Source organism: Lissotriton vulgaris, chromosome 4_1 (assembly GCF_964263255.1).
Source record: "Lissotriton vulgaris chromosome 4_1, aLisVul1.2, whole genome shotgun sequence".
In the NCBI taxonomy this organism is placed as follows: Eukaryota; Metazoa; Chordata; class Amphibia; order Caudata; family Salamandridae; genus Lissotriton; species Lissotriton vulgaris.
Genome location: NC_141691.1, coordinates 1,866,422,446 through 1,866,448,459, shown reverse-complemented (window position 1 = coordinate 1,866,448,459; position 26,014 = coordinate 1,866,422,446). Strand labels below are relative to the sequence as shown.

General features: G+C 48.2%; 1 protein-coding gene across 1 annotated transcript in view; it reads right to left on the bottom strand.

The window, feature by feature from the left end:
* The window catches only part of NTAQ1 (N-terminal glutamine amidase 1), a 147,804-nt gene that overhangs the window by 58,357 nt on the left and 63,433 nt on the right, over positions 1–26,014 (bottom strand). The window contains exons 3-4 of the mRNA XM_086966185.1: positions 20,512–20,562; positions 3,037–3,185 (exon numbers count right to left, since the gene is read on the bottom strand). Coding sequence (XP_086822311.1) covers positions 3,037–3,185; positions 20,512–20,562 — 200 coding nt within the window. The remainder of the gene's footprint in view (positions 1–3,036; positions 3,186–20,511; positions 20,563–26,014) is intronic.

Sequence of the window (26,014 nt, the reverse complement as noted above, 5' to 3'; positions counted from 1 at the left end):
GGGAGATTCCTTCAGGTGTTTTTGATGCCCACAGGCCTTGGAAGGTTCCTGTATGGTGCACAGTCACAGACGATGTAGCAGACTGGAAGGGAGACGAAGTTGAGCCCAAACAAAGTCCAGAGAAGTACAGAGTGCCCAGACGGTTGAAGAAGTAGTGGTGTCTGATCGGAATCTTATCCCACCTACACCCAGGTAAGCCCTTAAGTACTCTAGGGAAAGTGGTTGGATGAATCTGGGCACCATCCCAGGAGAGGGTCTGGACAGGTGGGAGGTTACTCCCATGTCATTTGTCCAGTTTTGCGCCAGAGCAGGAGCCAACAGCTCCCAAGACTGGTTTGAACTGGACTATGTACAGGAACACCAAATGTGCCCCTCATGCAGACTTAGAGCACTAGTAAGCACACCATCTCGGTCCCAATACACTAAATCATGTCTTGGAGGTGGTCACACCTCCCTGTGACATGATACCTATTGTCTGTCTTCCCCAGCTCCAGCTTGGCTCAGCAGCATGAGGGCAGAAATGTCTCTGGCCAGCAGCAACTATTTTGTGCTGTCCGGGTCAGGAACACTGAGAGCCTAACGGAGGGCTCTTCTAGTGCTTTCCCACACCGTTTATGGTGTGGGGGCATGATTCCAACATGCTTGACTCCATAGGCTGTAGGGGGGTCCTGCTCATGCAGAGGCACCCTCTCACTTAGAACCAAGCACTCTGCCTTCAGGATTGCAAAGGCCTGCTATAGGGGTGACTTATAGGTTTTAAGTGCAGTGACCCAAGATACAGGAAACCTATATATTTATTAAGTGGTGCTAGCACCAGTTACACAGGCTGCAATGGCAGGCCTGTAGTTTCATTTTGAATGGTCTCTCATGAGTGGCATAATGCATGCTTCAGCCCATGGGGGGGCCTCTAGGGTACCTATGCCAGGGTACCTTAGTACCATATACTAGGGACGTATAAGGGTACCCCAGTATCCAATCTGGTATGTACCCAACTACTGAACACAACAATTTAGGGAGAAAGCAGATAGAATGGGGTCCTGATTAGCAGGATCTCAGTCAGACTAGTAAAATACAGCTTAGCACCAGGCAAAAGGTGGGGGTAACCATAGAAGCAGATCCTACTTTCCTACAGGCTTTCTTCAGAAGACTCACATGACCACTTCAACACCATTAAATGAAGAGTAATCATCTTCCAAACAATTCAGAGTTAAGAATGGAGTCTAAATAAAACTGAACTTGATAAATGTATGGGGGCCGCAATTGCTGTATTTGAGGCCCGGGGTTGCCCCAGGAAACATCATAAGATCTGGGCATGGTGGGCGACCTATCGAGGAATTGACCTGCCCCCTCTGCATGAAGAGGGTCCATGAGTGGCATCCTCCTATCCCTGATGTGTATCACCCAATACTATATCATTTGGTTGTATTATTGCACTGTCCTACTGTATTATTTGAACCGGATGAATCATGTGCTGAATTATTGAGATTAACAAATGTCTGCATAATGTTTGTATTATTGTTTCACATGCTTGTTTGGCAGGTTTTGTTCGTTAGCATAAAAATGGTTATTGATGCGAATGTCATCCTAATGCTCACACAGATCCTTGCAGGGCTTATGTCCGCTACAGTGCAGAATAACCAAATAAAATGTGTTATTAAAAAAAAAAAGAATGGAGTCTAAATGACCAATAGTCATGACACTTCAGTATAAATCCAAGTTCATTTTGATTATTAGGGAGTGCTTTTATTTAAAGAGTAATCAAGGTTAATTTTATTAATGCGCATAACATTATCTGAAGCATAATGTCATTATAAATTACCACCATCCAACTAGTTTTTGTCACAGAATTCCAATTCTCAGCAATGCCTGCTTAATATTGGGAACGAGGGATCAGCGTCCTTAAGTGTGCAGTGCCCGTGATCTCACTGTAGGTTTATTTATTCCCAAGCACAGTTGAACTAGATGTTTTACAATTAATTGAATGTACATCCTTACTTAGTGCAGCACACTAAAGTTTACAGTGTTATGAAGTGGAAACCATTGTCATCACAATAGTTGAGCTGCTGAAAATATAAATAGGCAAGTCAATGTGCAGTAGTCATTGGACCCCTGGCAAGAGGGCCAGCTAGATATGCACTTTGTATGATTTAATCTCTCTGCTTGTGTGGTGCAAACACTTTGAAAGACTCAGTGGTCAATCACCAATAGCTGGACGGATCTTCTCTGATTGGTGAACAACCATAATGGAATATGCGACATCTCTACAACACTCAGCTAGAGCTCAGGAAACAGAGCGATGAACATGTGCTGGCACGAATACTGATGTCAATTCTCAGAGTCAAAGAGAACTCATCAGTTCCAATAGTTTAGTGTTAAGGGCAAATCCAACTTCCAAAGCCCTGCTGCAGATCAGGACATGGAAAGAAAAGTAAAGTGTTGTTGCAAGTCCTTGTGATCTTTGAATCTCCAATTCCACCACTTGTCCTTCCTTAGGACTAACCCAGTAAGCTCCTTGATGCCTCCGGGTTTGCGCTTTATAAATCTCTTTCATTTCATTTCATTTCAAGTAATGGTGTCAGGGTAGAATCGGTATCAGAACTGTTGAGCTTCAACAATGACAGCACCTTAAAAGCAATGCTGACTAATCAGATAAAAGACAAGCTGGCCTTCTCTAAGCTTTTCGCTAACATAATGACTGGTGAGTAATCTTCACAAGCTTAGGTGTAGATCTGAAAATGGATGGATGAGTGAAGTGTTAATCAGATAAGAGTGACAGTATCAGAATTGTATTTGTGTTTACACCTTCTAGGTGCAGTCGTAAAATCAATATATTCTCTCATTTACTTCTATAACCCCGGGATATATGGTCTACCCAACCCAAGACCCACTTGCTTTCCTTCCTAGAATAACTTACATCCTTTGACATCACTGCTATGGTTGCAAACACTCGGTATAGCGAAGTAGTACATAAGCTCTGGTTTGTTTCTGAGCAACGAAAAATTCAGCAATCATAAGATACATACTGTGACTACTCACCTCCTAAACTGCGGGTGGAGAGCGGCATCGGATTTAAAGGCCTCCTTTACGTAGGTGTTAAAGTCACATGGAAATGGTAGCAGTGTATCAAGATCATAGACATAGTTCTGCTCATTGCTTGAAACATGAAGCAGGATTACATGATAATCCTAGAAGAAAAAGATAGCACAGTTAATAAAAATACAACCAACAGTAAAGCAAATGAGGAGGCAAAAAATAAAGCAGGACAGATGTCAAAGCTTTAACTGACTGTGAAAGGAACTTAGACTGCGTTCAAACTAAACTAGTTCCAAAATTCTAAACCGTCTTGGCGTATCATAAACTCTTGAAGAATAACTAACAGTTTTTGGCATCATCAAAACAACAAACATTGAAAGAGCCCAGAGGTGGCAACAGAATCAAAGAAAAGCGTGGAAAATCCATCAGACATGGAGTTCCTGGATTCACCGTCAATGAGTGCAGTGCTAGATCACTTTTGTCAAATAATGTTGGCTTTATATTTGCTAAAGGTCTACATCCGGCACCGAGCTGGCAAAAATATTTGTTTTTGTTTACACGTTTCATATAGCATACACTGTATAAATGATCTGCTTGAAGGTGCTTCTGTCAGTGTGAATTATGAAGAGAAAATTTAGCATCACAGAGAGGATACTGGATGGATGCTAGAGATCACTTTCCACTAAGTTTTGAGGTGGTCCCTTGACACATTATGGAAAAAGAAGCACAGTCATGTCACCGTTACAGCCTATCACCAAACTCATATGGACCGATCACTCCATCATCCACTGCAGCATCTCCACCCCCAGCACCGCAACCCCCAAGACGACAAGAGCCTCAAGTGGGCGTGAAGTAAACTTCATGGGCCAACTGGACAAACGTCCTAAACCTACTCCAACCCTGACCTCAAACAGGGAGTAAATAATTTGAACACCTGGATCACCGAATGTGCCGGCAGCATTGCACCCATCAAGGGCAGCTTCCAGAGAAAACCCTCCAAAAAGGCCAGCTGGTACACTCCCAAACTCGGAACAGCTAAGCAAGGTAGCAAACAGCTGGAGAGGCAGTGGCGCACCTGCATAGTCACCTCCGACAGGGCAGCCTTCAAGATCTCACTCAACCTCTATCACCGCCTGCTGAGAGCAACAAAGAAGGCAGCACTAGCTACATGGACTGAAACCAGCGGCAACAACACCAAAGAACTCTTTAACATTGTGAAGGAATTCTCCAACCCAGGTGCTAATGAAAACATCACACAATCCCAGGAGCCATGCGACAATCTCACCAACTTCTTTCACGACAAGATTGCAACCATATACAGAAAGTTTGAACCCCAACCTACACCAACGAACTTCACCGACAGAGACGCCACCACCACAACCAACACCAACCACAGACTGACCACCTGGAACTTTCCCTCCACCCAGGATACCACCTCCATCATGAAATCCATACACTCTGGAGCCCCCACAGACCCTTGCCCGCACCACATCTTCAAACTCGGAAACCATAAGGATCAGCCAAGAACTAATCACTCTATTCAACACTTTCATCACCACCACAACATTTCCGATAATTGGAAATGTGCCGAAGTCAAATCACTACTCAAAAAGCCTTCTACAGTCCCCAGCATACACAAAAACTAACAGCCAATCTCCCTGCTCTCATTCCCAGCGAAGGCACTGGAAAATATAATTAACAAGCTACTCATGACATACCTGGAGCAGAATCAGCTACGCAACGCTTACCAATCCAGCTTCAACTGCAATCACACCACAGAGACTGCCTTGTCCGCAGCCACTGACAACATCTGAATCTACCCTGACCTAGGAGCAACAGAAGCACTGATCGCCATGACCTCTCGGCAGCCTTCGATACCATATCCTACCACACTGATCAAAAGACTCCACAACATCGGCATCCAAGGGGAAGCACTCAGATGGATCACCTCCTTCCTCTCTGGAAGAACCTAGAAAATACACAAACCTCCTTTCACCTCCAAACCTCAAGATATCACCTGTGGTGTCCCCCAATGATCATTCCTCAGCCCCACCCTTTTCAACGCATAAATGACCCCACTAGCCAACATCGTCAGAGCCCACGTTTTCAACATCATCTCCTATGCAGGCGACACACAACTCATCCTCTCACTCACTGACAACCCCACCCCCACCAAAACCAACTTCCACAGATGTATGACAAGCGTCACTGACTGGTTGAAAGAAAACTGTCTGCTGAACACAGACAAGACTGAAGTTCTAATTTTCGGCAGGAGCAGCAACACATGGAATTACTCCTGGTGGCCTTCAGAACTAGAAACTGCACCCACTTCCTTTGAACAAGCCAGAAACCTTGGAATCATGGACAACAAGCTCACCGTGAAATCACAGATCAATGGTGTCTACTCCGCCTCCTTTTTAGGTTTCGCTGGGGAACGGAGCCTTTAGGCTCCGCCTCCAGAGAAATCTCTTGATTACAGTAAGGACTCTGGAATACGCCCCCCTGTCCCATTGGCTAGCTCCATAAATGGAGGCTAGCCATTGGAACAGAGAGGCGTCCGTCATGGCCGGAGGAGACTCGGGCGCCGAGATTCTTTGGCTTTTGGCGACGTCACGCGACGCCGGGAACGCCCCCGAATCTGGTCCGGCCGGGCCGTGCTTGCTGCTGTCCTGCCTTCTTCCGTGTCCCTCCTCCCGCCGTCCCCCCTCCCCCCTCCTCGCTGTCCTGTGCACGTTTCCCGCCGTCCGTTCCTCTCCCCCGCCTCCCGAGCCGCAGCTGATCCCGATCCGCTCTCCCCACCTCCCTCTCCCCTCCCACAGCAGATCCCCGCCTCCCTCTCCCCTCCCACAGCAGATCCCCGCCTACCGGCTGCTGTGCCGTGCTGTGAGGTCGCCGTGTTCATCGACACGTGTTTGGTGCAGACTGAAGGTTTGTGAGCCTTCCCCGAGCAGAGCGCACTAAAATAACCTGTGTGCAGCTTCACCACCGCGACCCGGGATCAGTAAACCCCCGACGAAGGGCCCCGTACCTTGCTGGTACCAACGCGACCGAAAACGAGCCCGCTGCTCTCCGATTGGACGGGAGAGCCGAGCCCCCTCACCAAACGCCGCGACGGGATTGGCCCGTGTGGCGCAGCGTCACCACTGTTGCCGTGTGGTGATTGGCTAGGGCGAGGAGCGTCATCGCAGGCTTGACCCGGGAGCCGCACTGCCATAGGCTGACTCCCGGGTGCTTTGGAGGCTCGCCCGTTCTGCCGTGTCTGGATTGGCCCGCTCGACTGGAGGAGCCGAGAATTCACCGCGATCACCGCCGGGCCCGGGGAAGACTGACCTGACCTCGCCGAGGGACCTGAAAGAGAGCTCCAGCCCCCGGCCTGCCGTCTCTGCCCCCCGCTGCTCCCTGGAGAACCGAGAGCGGGCGGAGGAGCGTCTTGAGACCGGCCGGGCTGGAGCGCTAGTGAGCGCTCGCCGCGGGGTGCGCCTGGAAGGGAATCCCCCCTCCCAACAGCATTGCGGTGAGACGCGCTAGAGGCGCGAAGGGTCCCTGACGCTAGGGGCCGGGTCCCGTTAGCGGTATAAAACATTGGCATGATTCTTGGCTCATTTTGGGAGCGTTTCTAGCATAAAACATTGGCATGGTTCTTGGCTCATTTTGAAGAGCGTTTTCAATCACATAATATTGGCATATCGTGTGCTGATTAAAGAGACTAGAGACATTTGCTTCAAGAACTTCCTGAAATTTAGAAACACCAATTAAGATTAAGTTCATCATTGCTATACTGAAGTGATTATCGTGCAACTGCTTATTTACATTGCTGCAACCAGATAAAAGTTATTTCTATTTTTATAAAATACTTACCTGTGTGGTCTCAGTTTGTGGTGGATTCAAATTGTGAGCGGCCCGGTAATTCTGTTGAGGCTGTTAACAGCCGTTACTTACCCCAGTGAAATTAGAAGTGTGAGGCAACACTGGAGTTCCACGGTGTTTCACCTCCTGCTCGCGCGCAGAGTCTTAATGCAGCACCTGGGCAAAAGCGTAAAATCGGCACAGTAAACCCGATTTCCGTATGTTGTTTCTCCAAAACTCCGAATTGCTGTTACTTTCCTGTCCCCTAATAACCAGGATCCCAGGCAGGTCATGGTAATTCTGGTGCGGGGAAATAAGGAAATGATCACGGGTCACGAGGTCCTCTCTTCTTTCCCTGGTGATCCTTTCCTGCCTGTCTTCACTCCATCCCCATCCTCTGCCCGCCGTTGGCTCTCTTCTCTCGTCCTCTTTCCTATCTGTCCCTCGCGTCTTTTTCACCCATAAGACTCCCTCCCCAGCTCCTCCCAATTCATCAGTCCCGTTCACACTTTTTTAAATGTCCCCCTACCTTCCCTCTCTTCTGCCCTCACTCACCCCTCTGCCCCAGCCGTCCCCTCTCGCGTTTCCCCTATATTTCCTTGTTGGTACCCCGCTCTGCCTTTCCCTCTCTTTCTTCTCCTCGCACCCTACACAGCTCAACCTCCTCCATTCGCCGTCCCTCCTGCCCGCTCACCGTTGTCCTCACACACTCCTCTCCATTTCGGATGCCCCCTCCTTTCCTTTCTCCCTCCCATCCTCCATTGATACATTGTACTCGCCCTATCTTTCTTTTGCTTTCCTCTTCCAAATGTACCTCTTGCCCTCTCGGCTCATTCCATGACCCGCCGCTACCCCTTTACTCCGTCCCCTTTCCCTCTCTCTCTCTCTCTCTCTCCCTCTCTCTTGTGCTTTCTCCACATCTTTCCCTCTCAGCTTTCTTTCTTCCCTCTTACAGTTTCGGTTTCTCTCGTTCTCTCACTCTCTCTCCCCTCCTGCCGTCTCTTTTCCTCTCACCCCTCCTCTTTCCTCGCTCAATCTGTGCCCCTCGTGTCTGCTCTCTCTGGTCACCAGAAGAGACAGCGCCTCCCACCGCCGCAAAAACGCCCGCCATAGAAAGAGCGCAAGGGACAGGAAACGAATAAACAAGGGAAGGAAAGACACACAACCAAGAGTGGAACACTTAAAGCTGCTCCAGAGAGGGGGAGCCGAGCAGGTCCGCCTGGAAATGTACATGTGTAGAGACACTTCCTCGGGAAGGTCCCCCCTCCCCCCGATCAGACCCTTTCAATTATTCAATAGCTAGAGCAGACCAAGTGACTGCCAGGTGCAATACATCAGGCTTAGGAAGGGCTTTCATTAGATTCGGAGAGATTCACGCTGCTCTCTCCCTCCATCCCTCCGCCCTCACTCCTGTGTGGGTGGCTCTGTGTGTGTGTGGGTGGCTCTGTGTGGGTGGCTCTGTGTGTGTGTGTGTGTGCGTGTGGGTGCAAATGCAATAGGTCTCACATTTGCGACAGATTAAGCTATTGGCATTGTAAATGACAATGCCATTTATTTATCTGTTTTCAAAACCAACACATAAATAAAAAAAATTGTCATTTACAATGACAATAGCTCTAACTTTTACAAAGGCGAAACCGTTGCATTGTAAATGCTTGTTCACGCTGCGCATGCTACGTAAGATCTTCAAGTGGCTACCCCTGAAACGAGACGCACAGTGACACAGGCCCTCATCACCACCTGACTGGACTATGGCAATGCCCTCTACATAGGAATCGCCGCACACTTCCTACAAAGACTTCAGACCATACAGAAAGCCGCAGCCAGACTCATCCTTGACCTTCCCTGATGATCCCATATCACACCACACCTCAGGCAACTCCAATGGCTACCCATGCAGAAGAGAAGCCAATTCAAGCTGCTGACCCCCGCACACAAAGCTCCACACAACCAAGGACCTACCTACATTACCACCACTTGAAATTCCAAGGACCAGCGAGAAGACCATGCTCTGTCTCCTTATCTCTTGCCCACAGTCCTGGCATCCACCTAAGCATCTCTTACTCCTGGCATCCACCTAAGCAGAAGTGGAGGGCGATCCTTCTCCCATATAGCAGCAAAACCTGAAAAAGTCCCCCCACGCATCTCCAGGCCATCACCTCACTTACGGAATTCCATAGGGCTTCAAGACCTGGCTGTTTGACTGAGGCGCCACGACCTGCAAGCGCCTGGATACCCTTGCGGGTGATAAGCCACGCTTTATAAATCCCATTTGACTGATTGATTGAATCACCACAGATGGCACATGGCACAGAAAGGGTGACTCCGAGTTGGGTAGCAGCAAAACTACTATGATTTCTGCATGTCTACATCCGCAGAAGAATCCACATTTTTTCCATCATTGGAATATTGGAATATTTTGAGGGAGGAAATCTTCCCATTGGATTAGCATTAGAATTTGGCATTTCCTTCAAGAATTAGAAGAATTGTATGCCACTAACAATCTCTAAATACCCCAACATGCAATTATCCGGTGGCCTCAAGACCCCAGTTAATCGTACGGTATATGACTTCCTTCTCCTGACACAAAGTGACTTGAATGTATTGCAAAAGTGTTTACTTTGTATATTATTCAGTAACTTGTGAAATGCGATAAAGATATTTTTTTTAAACAATCTCTAAATAGGAACGTTAGTGCTTGGTTAAAAAAAATTATTATTATAGAAGTACAAAAATCCTAAATGAAATATTTAGCTGCTTACTCAAAGGAGTGTTTATCTTCCCAAAATTATTGTAGGCTGACAGTGTTAGAGGAGGCCAGTGTTAAAGGTAAATGAATAATACAACTCAACCATTTTGCAGGAGACGTGTAACTAAGGTGCAAATTACAGACAGAACCGCAAATGAGGCAGCTATGTCAGCCATCAATGCAGTATTTAGCGACTGGGGAATAACTGCAGGTAGCGTTGTTACCGCAAGCCTTTCCACATCTTACCTCTATGAGGGCGCAGGCAAGAGCATCAGAACGGAGGCACCCGCCATACTGCTGGCTGTCTGCCGTGTCATTATCAGACTACTCCCAGCAACGACATTTGTTTTGCAATTAATCAATTTTTTACGTACTTAAAAAATGTGAACTGCTGTAACTGAATTATTTTAGGCATCCATGACCCAGTATGTATTAGGTAATGTATTTATGCCATCTAAGCTTTTTTTGTTAATAATTTTTTCGTGGATGTTCTTGCCGTTTGAAGAAATCCATACTAATATAATAAAGAGAGAGTCCAAACCTTTGAGGCGGGTAATCTCAGGAACCACAGCACCAATCACAACACCCAATACAGCGTTGGAAAGGGCAGTTGCAGCAGAAGGACATAGGCTATGCAGACGCCCACCATATACATTTAAAAGGTAAAAGAACCGTGCCAGCAAAGTAGTCCCTTGTGGGAGTGTCTGCGTTGTGCTGTGGGCATGTGCTGGGGGCGTGACAAACGCCGGGGGCGTGTGGTACGTTCCGCCCTTCATGCCATGTCTCATATTGTGTGCTAATCCCACCCTGCTCCCTTTAAATACACCTGCACCCCATAATCATAACCCACCCTTACTCCTTAAAATACCCCAACACCCTTAAACACTAACCCATCTTAACCCTATAAATATACCCTGTACCCCAAAACCCAAACCTATCCCTAAACCCTAAAAATACCGCTCTACCCCAAAACCCAAACCTAGCCCTGAACCCTATAAATACCCCTGTACCTCAAAACCCAAACCTACCCCTGAACCCTAAAAATACCCCTGTACCCCAAAACCCAAACCTAGCACTGAACCCTAAAAATACCACTGTACCCCAAAACCCAAACCTACCCCTGAACCCTAAAATACCCCTGTACCCCAAAACCCAAACATCGCCCTGAACCCTTAAAATACCCCTGTACCCCAAACCTACCCCTGAACCCTAAAAATACCCCTGTACCCCAAAACCCAAACCTAGCCCTGAACCCTAAAATTAACCCTGTACCCCAAAACCCAAACCTAGCCCTGAACCCTTAAAATACCCCTGTACCCCAAACCTACCCATGAACCCTAAAAATACCCCTGTACCCCAACACCCAAACCTAGCCCTGAACCCTAAAAATACCCCTGTACCCCAAAACCCAAACCTAGCCCTGAACCCTTAAAATACCCCTGTACCCCAAAACCCAAACCTACCCCTGAACCCTAAAAATACCCCTATACCCTAAAACCCAAACCTAGCCCTGAACCCTAAAAATACCCCTGTACCCCAAAACCCATACCTATCCCTAAACCCTAAAACTACCCCTGTACCCCATAACCCAAAACTATATCTGAACCCTTAAAATACCTAAACACCCCAAAACATATACCTCAGTACCCCAAAACATATACCCCTATACCCAAACTTATCTTATCCAAACATTTAAAAAAACATGCTTTTACCATTCATACATTTACAACGAATTTCGTTGTAAATGTATGGGTGGTAAAAGCATATAAAATGTAATGCCATGCGTTATAATGGCATTGCGGAGTCGTGGTACTTTCGTAATGAAAGTATGCCGAGTGATGGCATGCGGAAAGAAAGTTGCGGAATAATGGGTGTTTACCCTCCCCCGGTAAGTACATTGGTGGCACGGCGGCCCACATCTCCAACAACATACTCATATTTTTTCAACACCCATTTGAAAAATGCACAGGTCTTTCTCATTGATGGCCAGCACCGACATACACTTTTAGACACACCTCCCGCCACAAGTTTTAGAATTGCGAACTTTAGAGCTGGGGAGCTACGTTCGAATCTCGGCATCAGCTCAACATCCTGTGATTCCAGGCAAATCGCTTTGTCTCCCCGTGCCTACCACAAATGAATGTGTTCTTCTGTAATGTAAATTGTGCTCATGCCATGTTGCCGAGTTTGCGCTATATAATATTGCAAGAAAAAATAAAGTAGGGAAACTTGCGTTCACACACTACTGAACGCGCACTCTTAAGTGCATCAGCAGTGCACTGTGAATCGGAGAGTTTCACAGGCCTGTCACAGATAAGAAATGCTATCAAAACGAAATCCTACAAAACAATATACTACTGGCCGGCAGCAATTCATACCCGGACAACCTCGGGATGGACTGCTAGTCTATTATAAATAGGACTTATAAAATAAATATTGTATTCTCGCTCTGTTTGTTGTCCAGGGAGGGGCAAAAAAGAAAGCAAAACATTTTCTTAAATTCAGTTCGTTTTTTTTACTGGTACGTCCTTCGTATGACCCTTAAGTGTGTATGAGATTCATGACTGCTCTGTATAACTCATAAAGCTATGAGAACAATTATGTTAAGTTTAATGGTGTAGCAGCCATCTTGCATAGGCCTCAGCAATGCATTAACCGGACGCCCTCACTTCGCAGCTAGATAAGCGGTGCACTTGGCATATCTGAGGCGTCAAAAGTAAAAAAAAACTGCGTAGAGTAATTGAGCAGTCGAACTCCATGTTCAGATACATTTGAAAGACTCTTGCTCCGAGTTTTAGTTTGCCATGATCTCTCATTCTGCCTCCAGGAGCATTGAAACGTATAATCACCCTGCACTATTCTAGAAGTTTCCACGTTGGCTATAAGTGCATGCACTGGTTTGACTCAAGGAGCTCTTCTCCCCGACTGTTTCCCAACGCAGGATGGAAACTAAAGTTACCTGCTACTCTGCAATTTCTTTTTTTTAATGAGCCTTGAACGGCTATTCCTATATAAACGTTTTTACCACAAACGTACACAAAGTATCTGAAAAGAAAGGTGTAGACGTGTAAAACAACGATAAAAGTTTTTAAAGGGAAATAAATGACAAGCTCTACTCCATTTCTCTGCGCGGCATAGATCAGTCACTGATGTGTGAATCAGGACAGATGAACAATAACAAATATCGGGGGATTTCGGTCTTCCATTTGTCTTGACGAGAAGGGTGGGTGATTAGATAGGGAGACACTGACATCTAGTGGGAGAATAGCGTAAGTCTATTTATACAAATAAATGACGTGGCCTTCTCGCCTTAGTCTCATTACACAAGGACACGTACGAATGAATATTTGACGCTATAAACATCTTTCATGTTCATCTTGTTGTGATAATTTACGACCAGTATTTTGGAGAAAGAACTAGAATGCCTACCTTTCATTCACAACAAGAGATGCAGCAAAAGATATGCCCTTGAGAAGCCAGTGGCGGCTCCTCGCCCCACAGCGCAAAAAGGTTAAAAAAATTGACAATAACATATCGTTATTGTCATTTTATTTTTCCTGTTGCATGCAGTCAGTGGCCTGTGTGGGGCGGGGCTGGCCAGAGCAGGGGGGGGGGGAGTGGTTTGCACTCCCAAAGTGCGCATGAACTGTTTAGCCGGCCCTCTTGGGCCAACCAAACAGTCATGCGCACTTTGCACGTTCCCACCAGGCTGCATTACACAACCTTGTGAGGAACATACACAGGCTCCCTGTTCCAGTCTGAGGCGGTTTTAAACCTCAATTTCATGAGGCAATGTTTCCCGCATTAAGGCATATCCTCCATCAATTAGCAGAATAAACAGTTCACTAAGTAATGGGGTCCACTCAATAATTACTTTATAGATCAATGAAAAGTTAAAGGGTTGTGGAACGGACCCTGTCCCTACCTCTATTGGGCGGTGGCTCAGTACTGATTCTCTGGGCTCCGTTGATGGTTCCACCGCGTCCCTGGCAACCCGGCCTACTCCCCTTTCTCTTTCCATGCAGGAATCGAGTACGAGCGACGACAACCCGGAAGCAACTATCGCTGACCCCGGAAGTCCCGCCTACGACCCCGGACCGGAACACGGAAAAGGACGCCGCAGAGAGGGAACTGGGTTCTTGACGGCGGACTCGTGGCAGGAGACAGCAAACCAAGAACTGGAGGCGGTGGACGGAGATTGCAGAGGCCAAGGAGAAGTGAAGACCGGAGGCGAGGAGGAAGAGATCTGGAGCGAGGACTGGTGGAGTCCCCAGGAGGTGGCTAGAGAGCGGCCGCAACTCGGAGAAGAGTTGCGGCGGGGCATGTGAGTACCCTGTCTCCTGAACTGCAGGTCGACTTGTATCATAGTGTATATAAGCAATCCCCTCACTGTATAGCACTCCTAGGAGCACTGTATATACGCGCACTTCCCGAGCCACTGTATATAGAGAATACCGCCACCGGACCCCTCACTACTTTCACCCTTTTCCTTTCCCGCTTGTATTCCCTTCCGTCTTCGACCCTTCCGAACCCTCCTCACTCTCTCCTCTGTCCCATCACAAACCGGGTGTTGGTGTCATCGGTCAGTACTCAACGTCGAGCACTAAACTGCCCTATTTTGTCTCTCTTTAACTCCGAGGGCCACCGGATCCTCAAGTCGGAGAGAAGAAGACGTACCACGCCATCTCATCGCGGATCACTCCTCCCAGACGACTACCTTCCAGGACCTTTCCTCTCCAATCCTTTGGTGCCTCTACCCCTGAAAACTCTATATCTGTGTGTGTTAATAAAAACAGCTAAAGACATAGCTCACTATATACGGCCTCCACGCCTGTTATTCCGGTCCGCCCATCCCCAAAGCCCACAGGTGGTGTCAGAAGTAGGATACACCGGAAGCATGGAGGCTGCAGTAAAGAAGTTGGCCGAGTCCCAGGAGCAGATGGGAAAGCTCATGGAACAATTCCTAAAGACTGCCGAAGAGGATCGTGGGCAATTGCACGATGTCCTGAAAGGTCAAGGTACGGCCCAAGACCAGGCCCTAGGAAAACTCACTGACGTGTTGGGACAACAGAGGCCCGTTACTTCCCTTCCGTCGGTGGTGCTTCAAAAGTATGTTCCAGGCGAAGACCCGGACTTTTTCTTTACAAACTTTGAACGCCTGGCCCACGCTGCTGCTTGGCCAGCCGACCGCTGGGGTCACTATTTGGGTCCTTTGCTTACTGGAGAGTTACAGGCGGCCTACCAGCAGGCCAACGTCCAGGGGCAGACCCCGTATGCTGATATAAAGGCATGCATTCTGGAGCGGCTGGGGATCGACGATGAAACTTATAGGATACGCCTCAGACAAGTGAAGGAAGGGCCACAGGAAAACCCCAGAGCTCTTTCCTTCCGTATCCAGGATTTGGCTAATCGTTGGCTGAAACCCGCCACATCCTCCAAGGACGATATTTTGGCTAAAATATATCTGGAACAATTTTTGGCTTCCTTACATCCCTCCACGCAGAAGTGGGTACGCCAGCATGCCCGTCTAACGCTGGATACGGCGGTGGAAATCGCCAGCGCTTTCAATCGTGCCCAGGAGACTCAGAGGATAAAGGAGGAGCACCCAACCCGAGGTCATCACCCCAATCACATCCGAGCCCAAAGACGTCCACTACCAAGAAAACCTGAACCAACTCCCCTATTTCCTTACCCCATCCTACCACGACCACCGAACCCCGGACCCCAATGCTACCATTGTGGGGGTTATGGGCACATCGCCAGAGTTTGCCCCCAGAGAGAAGAACCCATGGAGGTGGGGCTGGTTAGGAATCTGGTATGTGACACCCCAGAGAGGGAACCCCCTCGTTTTCACTGTCCAGTGAAAATAGACGGTCAACCATTACACGCTCTGGCTGATTCCGGTTGCCGACAAAGTGTGTTGCGCCCTCAGGAACTACCCACTCGCATAGGACCAGTGACCGGTACAGTTGCCATCCAGTGTGTTCACGGCGACACCAGGACTTATCCCACTGCTAGGGTGCGGGTACAACATCATGCAGATCAAGGAAGCCTTCTGAACGTAGGCTTAGTCCCCAATTTACCAGAACAACTAATACTGGGCAGTGACTATAGCGGACTTCCTCATCTCCTCCAGAAAACAACCGATTCCCTTGAGAAGTGGTGGGCAGAAGCACCATTTCCCCAAGCCAGTAATGATGCAACCCTACCGATCAAACCGTACAAAACCAAGAGTCAAAAGAAGAAGGAGAAAAGAAATCACACCACCGCGTATCCCGTTCAAGTGAACGACCATCCTTGGGAATCTGATAGGGAGTTCAGGGCGGCTCAACAAGAAGATCCCATGTTACAGAATGCCTGGAACCGGGCTCTGGACAATGAAGACCCTCTTCAAGTAGGTCCCTACTTCTATAAGCGGAATGGACTATTATACAGGAAGGGCAGCCCTCAGCAAGCTTCGCAGTTGTTAATCCCTGGTCCCTTTCAGGAGAAAGTGTTGTTCCTAGCCCACAGCCACCTACTAGGGGGACATTTTGGTGACGTAAAAACGGGACAATCTATCCTCGACCGGTTCTATTGGCCGGGGGTCTATCAGCAGATAAAACGATACTGTCAAGAATGTCCCGTGTGCCAGAAAAATAGCAGATATCGCCCTCCCCGGGTACCCCTCCAGCCTATGCCCCTCATAGACATTCCTTTTAGTCGGGTTGGCATGGATCTTATCGGTCCTCTGCTTCCTTCCAGAAGTGGGTGTCGGTACGCCCTGGTTCTGGTAGACTATGCCACTCGTTTTCCAGAAGCAGTGGCCTTAAAACAGCCTACCACCCAGAACATTGCAAAAGCACTTATTTCCATATTTTCCCGAGTAGGTTTTCCCCGAGAGATCCTAACGGATCAAGGGACCCCCTTTGTCTCCTCCCTTATGAAACAGGTATGTTCACAGCTTGGTGTAAAACAGATAAGGACCTCGGCTTATCACCCCCAGACCGATGGCCTAGTCGAACGATATAATGCCACCCTAAAGACTACGCTTAAAAAACTGCTGGCCCTCGAAAGCAAAAGGTGGGAAGAGATGCTGCCCCTAGCCTTGTTTGCAATACGATGCAAGGTCCAAAGTAGTACAGGTTACTCCCCCTACGAACTTTTATATGGGAGGGCTCCACGAACCCTGTTGGACATGGCAAAAGAAGCCTGGGAGGCCGAACCTGATCGCACCAAACCCCTCCCAGAATATGTTGCTAACCTAAAAACCCACTTAGCTCAAGTACGAGAGATTGTGCGTCAGAACCTGTTAACAGCACAGCCCTCTCAAAAACGTCAATATGACAAGGGAACCAGGTCACGTTCATTTAACCCAGGTGATTTGGTACTTCTCCTTCTGCCATCCTCAGACCATAAACTACTGGGTCAGTGGCAGGGCCCTTTTGAAGTCCTACGTCAGGTAACCCCTGTGACCTATGAAATTGAGTTGGATTACCAACGAGGGGTTACCCAGATTTACCACATAAATCTTCTAAAACGATGGGAAGGACCCCGTCCTGTTCTGTCCGGTCTTGCTACCCCAACAGTCCTCCCTTATGAGGTCTGTTTTGATCCCGACTTACGGGAGCCCCAAAAAGAAGATCTACGTACTGCCTTGACCTCCCTTCAGCAGGTGTTTTCCTCCTTACCAGGCCATACCTCGGTTATAGAACACTGTATTCGAACCGAACCTGGGAAAACCGTGAGACAACGGCCCTATCGAGTTCCAGAGGCTCGAAGGACGGTGATCAAGGAGGAAACCGACATGATGCTAAAAATGTGCATCATTGAACCGTCCATCAGTCACTGGAACTCCCCTATTGTCTTGGTACCGAAGCCGGATGGCTCGGTACGATTTTGCATAGACTTCCGGGAGGTCAACAAAGTCTCCTGTTTTGATACATACCCGTTACCCAGGGTAGATGAAATGGTAGAACGCATCGGCAAGGCTAAGTTCATCAGTACCCTTGACCTATGTAAAGGCTATTGGCAAATCCCCCTCCGCGCGGAGGACAAAAAGAAAACAGCCTTTTCAACCCCGGATGGCCTGTTTCAATTCAAAGTGATGCCCTTTGGCCTTCACGGTGCCCCCGCCACCTTTCAGAGGGCCATGAATCAGGTCCTCCAACCTCATTCCCAATACGCCGGGGCGTATCTGGATGATATTATCATCTATAGCGACACCTGGACCCAACACCTACATCACTTACAGAAAGTCATTTCCTCGCTGGAAAGCCATGGCTTTACCATCAATCCCTCCAAGACCACACTGGCAGCACAAACCGTAAAATATCTGGGTTTCCTCCTGGGTGAGGGTGTGATCAGACCCCAAAACAAAAAGATAGATGCCATACAGTCCATCCCCTTCCCACAAACACGGAAAGAATTAAGGGCTTTTCTGGGCCTCCTGGGTTACTACAGGAGGTTCATTCCCCGTTTCTCTCAAACAGCTGCTCCCTTAACCGATCTCCTCAAGAAATCCACAAAAGCCGAGGAGGCCCTCTCCCATCCAAACCCGGAGTTGCTACAGGCCTTCAGCCAACTGAAGCAATCTCTGGTTTCCGAACCAGTTCTAATCAGTCCCGACTACACCAAGGCGTTTATCCTTCAAACGGATGCTTCAGACCAAGGTATAGGGGCCGTACTGTCTCAGAAGGACCGGGACGGTAATGAGAGACCAATCCTCTACCTAAGCCGAAAACTCTTTCCCCGGGAGCGGAATTATGCAGTAATCGAAAAGGAGGCCTTGGCTATCAAATGGGCCGTAGAAAGCCTTCGTTATTACCTGGATGGTCGCGAATTCATCTTATATACGGACCATGCGCCATTAGAATGGATGGCCAGAAACAAAGGACACAATGACCGTGTTCTGCGGTGGTTCCTTACTCTTCAACCCTACAGATTTAAAACACTGCACAGAAAAGGGGTGGAGCAGGGAAATGCCGACTACTTGTCTCGTTACCCACCTCCAACAAACTCTAGTAGAAAGACGGCTAGGGGAAAGGGATGTGGAACGGACCCTGTCCCTACCTCTAGTGGGCGGTGGCTCAGTACTGATTCTCTGGGCTCCGTTGATGGTTCCACCGCGTCCCTGGCAACCCGGCCTACTCCCCTTTCTCTTTCCATGCAGGAATCGAGTACGAGCGACGACAACCCGGAAGCAACTATCGCTGACCCCGGAAGTCCCGCCTACGACCCCGGACCGGAACACGGAAAAGGACGCCGCAGAGAGGGAACTGGGTTCTTGACGGCGGACTCGTGGCAGGAGACAGCAAACCAAGAACTGGAGGCGGTGGACGGAGATTGCAGAGGCCAAGGAGAAGTGAAGACCGGAGGCGAGGAGGAAGAGATCTGGAGCGAGGACTGGTGGAGTCCCCAGGAGGTGGCTGGAGAGCGGCCGCAACTCGGAGAAGAGTTGCGGCGGGGCATGTGAGTACCCTGTCTCCTGAACTGCAGGTCGACTTGTATCATAGTGTATATAAGCAATCCCCTCACTGTATAGCACTCCTAGGAGCACTGTATATACGCGCACTTCCCGAGCCACTGTATATAGAGAATACCGCCACCGGACCCCTCACTACTTTCACCCTTTTCCTTTCCCGCTTGTATTCCCTTCCGTCTTCGACCCTTCCGAACCCTCCTCACTCTCTCCTCTGTCCCATCACAAACCGGGTGTTGGTGTCATCGGTCAGTACTCAACGTCGAGCACTAAACTGCCCTATTTTGTCTCTCTTTAACTCCGAGGGCCACCGGATCCTCAAGTCGGAGAGAAGAAGACGTACCACGCCATCTCATCGCGGATCACTCCTCCCAGACGACTACCTTCCAGGACCTTTCCTCTCCAATCCTTTGGTGCCTCTACCCCTGAAAACTCTATATCTGTGTGTGTTAATAAAAACAGCTAAAGACATAGCTCACTATATACGGCCTCCACGCCTGTTATTCCGGTCCGCCCATCCCCAAAGCCCACAAGGGTATTATAAAAAAAAATCAAATAAGGAGTACATTCAATGCCATGAAAGCTCTAAGATGTAAATGTATTTAGAGTATGTAAAACTCAGTCTCAATGGACCGCATCACATAAGAAAATTGCAGAGTATCCTAAATGAATAAGAAAATCTTCTAACTCAACCCAAAATCAAGCGATTTTTATACACAATTTTTTTTGCATAGTATTATTAGGTAAACTGCAAAATCATCGTGGTGTGAACATTTTTTAAATTTCTTGAGCTAATCAGAACACAAGAATAATACATGGCATTACCTAAACACATAAGTACCATCACAATTTGTACCTTTATCCAAAAACCTATATGCTAATGTCACCCACAGAAGTTCGAACAAATATGAAACAATTAGACAATAAGACATCCTTCCAGTGAATTAAACCAGTGAAGAAACAAAATGGAATAGATATGTGTTGCAATCTTACATCCACACCATATAAAAATTCAACCATACATAATCCATTATGTCATCAGCTTAACTGTATGCTCTGTGAAGCCTGTGAGGAAAGAATGTGTGAAAGGGGGATACAGGAGTGAGTGAAAGGGAAAACATCTATTATGTTCAAAATGGAGATTTATACAGACGTGCGGGCTACCTAATATACACTAATAACTTCACTTCTATACATCATATGACTTTCAATTACAATTATATTAATTCAGTCTATATATGTAGGATCATGTGTAAAATGTATATAATCCAAGACAGAGGCCCAATGTTCAGAAGGATGTCTCGTGTTGTAATGAAAGGGTAAATCCCAAATACATTGCTCTATGTTCAATACCATGCAGAAGGGTTTGGTAAAACTGAGCATTGAGTGAAAGGCTAAAAGGAAAGGAAGTGCCATGCCTCACCCAAACCACCGGCTCCTCTCCACGGCATGCCTGCTGCTTCCAAATGGGGACCTGTAGGACACGAACAAGAATGCACAATGATTCCTTGAACAACAACAGCATGGGGCAGTGAAGGTTCCAAGCATGAAGCAGCTCATTATGTCTGGTAGGCGGCCATTGCCTTGCCTGACCATGCAGCTCTGCTTGTGACCCGTGTTATTCATCTTGCACCTTTCTCATCTAGCCCAGACTCTATACATCTGTCTCAGACAATTTCTACTAATGTCCGGCCCTCTCTTTGTATGAGTGTTGTTTATATAATATTGTAAATAGTTTTTAATATGGTATGAAATGTTTTTATCTCTTTGTATGATTTTTAACTAAATCGAATAAAGATATTTTTGACTGACTGACTGACTGAGTGTTGTTTATCTGTCTAGTATCCTATCCTTGGCCCTTGTTTTAATCTCTGACCCCTCTCGCTATAGCCATCTCGCATCTCTGTACTGCTGACCCTTATTTTAATATCTGACCCTGTCGAATCCGCTCTAACTCTGGCTCTTAGTTTTGTCTCTGACCCTCTCTCTGTATTTGTGTTGTATCCTCTTTAACAAGCTCTGACCCTCCTTATAATCTCTGACCCTCTCTTGTTATCTGTGTCGGGCCCTCTCGATCTCCGTCCCTGGATTTAATTTCTGGTCCTGTAAACTTGTCTTGCAGATTCTCCATCTCGTAACCTCTTCCTTTTGAACCTGTTCTGTTTACCTTTGACCCTCCCTACCTGTCTTTGATTCTGGCTGTGTGTGGCCGCTGGTAGGACTGCGTGCTGCTGACTGTCAGTGTGTGGAATCCCTCACTGTGGTAAAACATGTTAATAAAGGTTTCTTTCAATATCCAGTTTACAACAGCATCTAGAATATATCACTTATAAAACAGCTTGTCTCATCTACAAAATCATTCACCTAAAACCCCCTTTTATTTTGCAGAAAAACTGTAAATGGTCTATTAAAAACAGAGAACACAGGAAGATCTGGGGACCATGGACAAGATATTCACTGTAGGTCGAGTTGAGAAGGACCACTGTGGGCAATAACCCCCACCCAAGCCCAGAGGGAAGAGTAAGAAAATGTGGGCACACAGAACTGCCGAATGATGCCTAACTACGCCAATCCCAACTGATTCCACACTGTTAATACCACTGAAAATGCCTGTACTATCCTTTTTGATATAATATCAATAAAAGTAGTTAAAAAACGGAAAATCAAGATTGCTTCCCATAATAAAAGTCCACTGCAAAGTGCATGTCTCAGGAAATATCCTTAAGATTGTAGCACAAGTTACTTACCTTCGGTAACAATATATCTGTAATAAACATTAGTAGTGATAGATTCCTTACCTTAGAATTACCCCCAGGCATCAGACTGGATCCGGAAAGTTTTCGTCAGCAGTACCCCTGCGCGTCAGTGTGCTCCGCGTGCGTCATTGGCGCCAGGATGACGTAGCTGGAGCTACTTACATGCGCCCACGAGGGCTAACGTCAGTTCTGTACACGACTTTCTGCGCCAGGAATGCAGAGCCATGCAAGAAACTGAGCGCTGGTCCCAAGAAACTGGGGCCCTGAAAGGGATAACCTTAACCCTAGAAATCAGTTCGCAGAGCAGGGAGGATGGGTGGGGTGATAAGGAATCTATCACTATTAATGTTTCTTACAGATATATTGTTACCAAAGGTAAGTAACTTGTGCATCTGAAAGAAACAGGTTAGTGTTATATTCCTTACCTTAGAATAGATAACCCAGCAATACCAACCCCGGTGGTGGGTCTGCAAACCAAGATCACACCAGAAAGTCCTGGAGAACAGAACGGCCAAAGAAGCAGTCTCTCCGGACTTGGCTGTTCAGGCAGTAATGCTTGGTAAACGTGTGCAGCGAGGCCCACGTAGCTGCCTGACAGATGTCATGCAAGGGAACTCCCCGTCCCAAAGCAGTTGTGGCTGCCGTCGCCCTTATAGAATACGTGTGCAGCCCCACTGGAGGCACCTTTTTAGTCAAAGAGTAACAAGCTTTTAGGCACAGAACGACCCACCGAGAGATGGTGCGATTGTGCACGGCCCAACCTTTCTTGGCACCCACGTAGCCAACAAAGAGCTGGTCACTCACCTTGAACTGTTGTGTGCAATTCAGGTAGTAGGAAAGCGCATGTTTTGGGTCCAGACGATGGATCCTCTCTTCCTCTTTTGAGGGATGCGGAGGCAGAAAGAAGGTGGGCAAAGTGATGGTCTGTCCACAGTGAAAGGCAGTGACAACCTTTGGCAGAAAAGAAAGACGAGTCCTTAGAACAACTTTGTCTGGATGGACAGAGAGAAAAAGGAGGTTTAGAAGAAAAAACCTGGAGCCCACTCACTCTTCTGGCAGAGGTGATGGCAACCAGGAAAGCAGTCTTTAGAGTGAGAAGACGAAGAGGACAGTTGTGAAGTGGCTCTAAAGGAGCACACATCAGATAAGTCAGAACTAGATTCAAGTCCCACTGAGGCATCACGAAAGGGACAGGAGAGAACATGTGCGTGAGGCCTCTCAAGAATTTATTTACAATAGGGGACTTGAAAAAGGAAGGCTGATCTGGAAGCCGTAAAAAGGCTAAAATGGCCGAGAGATAGCCCTTGATAGTTCCCAGAGCCCTGCTGGGCGAAAGATAGAAGAAAAAGAAGGACCTCTAAAAGAGGGGCAGAAAGGGTATCCACAGCCTTTGCTGTGCACCATGCCAAAAATGTATTCCACATGCAGGCGTATACCGTTTCAGTGGAGGGACGCCTGGCTGCCAAGATAACATCACAGACTTCGGGAGACAGGTCGAAAGACGTCAACTGCCGCCGCTCAATCTCCACACAAGGAGGTGGAGACTGGACAGGTTCGGGTGGAGGACCCTCCCCTGCTGTTGCGACAGCAGATCCTCCCGAACAGGCAGACGGAGTGGGGGATCGATCGCCATACTGAGTAGCTCGGGATACCATACTCTTCGAGCCCAGTCCAGAGCCACAAGGATAACTTGGGCCCGATTGTGCTTGATTTTCTTCAGCACTCTGGGCAGAAGTGGTATAGGTGGAAAGGCGTGTAGTAAACCGCAACTCCACTCGCGACGAAAAGCGTTGCCTAGCGAGAGCCGCCTTGGAAATTCCAACGCACAGAACTGATGACATTGCGCGTTCTCTTTGGAGGCGAATAGAACTAACCGAGGCTCTGAAAGTGAACTGAAAGTGCTTGTGGCCTACCGTGAACCGCAGGTAACGCCGGTGGGCCTGCAGGACGCGGATGTGAAAATAGGCGTCCTGCAAGTCCAAAGCTACCATCCAGTCTTGCGGGTCTAGGGCAGACAAGACCTGAGCAAGTGTGAGCATCTTGAACTTTTCCTTCGGGAGGAAGCAATTGACGTTACGAAGGTCTAAGATAGGACGCAGGCCCTTGTCCTTCTTTGGAACTAGAAAGTAGTGGGACTAACAACCACAACCTACTTCTGGCATCGCAACACGCTCAATGGCCCCCTTGGCCAAAAGGGCCGCAACTTCCCGCTGGAGAAGTGCCAAGTGATCCCCCGACATGCGGTGGTACTGAGGTGGCATGGCTGGAGAGGTTGTCTCGAAAGGAAGAGAGGAGCCCCTTCGGACAATTTGCAGCACCCACTTGCCCGATATGATGTTGCGTCAGTGCAGGAGATGATGGCGAATGCTGCCACCCACTGGCGTATGACTAGGAAGGCTTTGCAGTGGATGCTGCGGGGGTGGAGGTGGACTGTCCCGCCCGCTGGCCCCTGACCGCCTCAACGGTTCCCACATCCGCAGCCATGCTGAAGTTGTTGCTGCTGTGGCCTGTGGCCCTGCGAACGCTACGGGCGCCCCTTCGGTGGCCACGAAAGGAGCGAAAAGCAGAAGGCCGAGGAGGCCGAGTGGCCGACAGGCCCAAGGACCTGGCCGTAGCCCCGGAGTCCTTAAAGAGCTCCAATGCACTGTCTGCTTTATTTTCAAAGAGGCGAATGCCATCAAAGGGCATGTCCATAAGAGTGTTTTGGACATCCCCTGAGAAACCAGTTGTCCTCAACCAGGCGTGGCGCATAAGCGCCACAGTCGTGGAAATCGATCTGCCCAGTGAGTCGACAGTGTTCAGCCCACAACATATGGTGAACTTCGCTGCGTCTCTCCCGGCAGCAGTAGCCTGGGAGAGGACTGCCTGGGCCTCCTCCGGGCAGTTAGGCAGCACCTGCGAAACCGTGTCCCACAGAGAGTGGGAATAACGGCCCCAGAGGCATGCAGTGTTCACCGACCGCAGCCCTAAGCTCGCAGATGAAAACAGCTTCTTGCCAAGCTGCTCCAGCCTCTTGGATTCCCTATCCTGAGGTGCGGAAGGGAACACGCTCTGAGAAGTAGAGGCTAGGACAACCAAGCTCCCTGGGGTGGGGTGTTGGGAGAGAAAGAGGGGGTCGCCCGGAGCCGGGAGATGGCGTTGGGCCACTTTCCTGTCCACAGGAGCCCCTGTGTTGGGCCTGGACCAGGTGCCCAAAAGAACATCACACAGTGCTTCATTAAAGGGCAGCAAGGGCTCCGAAGAGGTTGCCGCAGGCTGGAGCACTTCTGTCAGGAGGTTAGTCCTGACGGCCACTGTAGGGAGTCCGAGGTGGAGGGCCTCGGCTGCCCTACGCAACACTACTGTGTAAATGGCTCCCTCCTCCATAGCCACGGTAGGAGGAGACAGCATGCCAAGGTCAGGAGAGGTGTCAAGGCCACTGGCTTCCCCCAAATCCTCTGCCCAGTCCGGGTCATAAGCACAAACCTGTGCTAGAGAGTCCTCAGAAGCCTCCCAGTCCTCCACTTCCTCTGAAGTCTGTGGAACAGGCTGAAATTAAGGAGGAGGGACATAGAACGAAAATGGCCCCATCGGTATCGGCGCCAGACGGCACCGATCCAGCCCAGTGTCTACACTGAAGCCAATAGAAAAAGTCACCCTGCCAGGAATGATAAATGGAGGTCCCAGATGGGATCCGTTTTTGATTAAGGGGGGAGGAAATGTCAGGAGAGTACCTAGGACCAGAGGGACGAATGGACCACAAAGAGGATCATAGAAAATATATATTTTTTATTTTGTTGATTTAGTGCATTTAGTCATATTAACAAGGTGTTCAGAGATTATACATGCAAAAATTGCTAGAGTCATCGGTGCTGTTCATCATTTTTAAAGATAAATTCATAAAAGATACACAAAAGGAAAACATAGGCAAGATATATGGTGTTCCACTCACTCCGGGAAATAAAACAGGGGGCTCAACAGGCACTCTAGTCTAAAAGTTCATTCATACTCTAACACATTCAATCACTTCATACAGGTAATAAACATAAAGCCTGCAACAAAAACGGGATGGGATTATGGTTGCATGGACGTAGGTACACTCTATGAAAGGCAAGGAGATGGAATATTGTTGCCTTTCCTGATGGCAAACGCCGTAATAATGCCTGAATCTCAGTGTCTAGGCTGAACCTG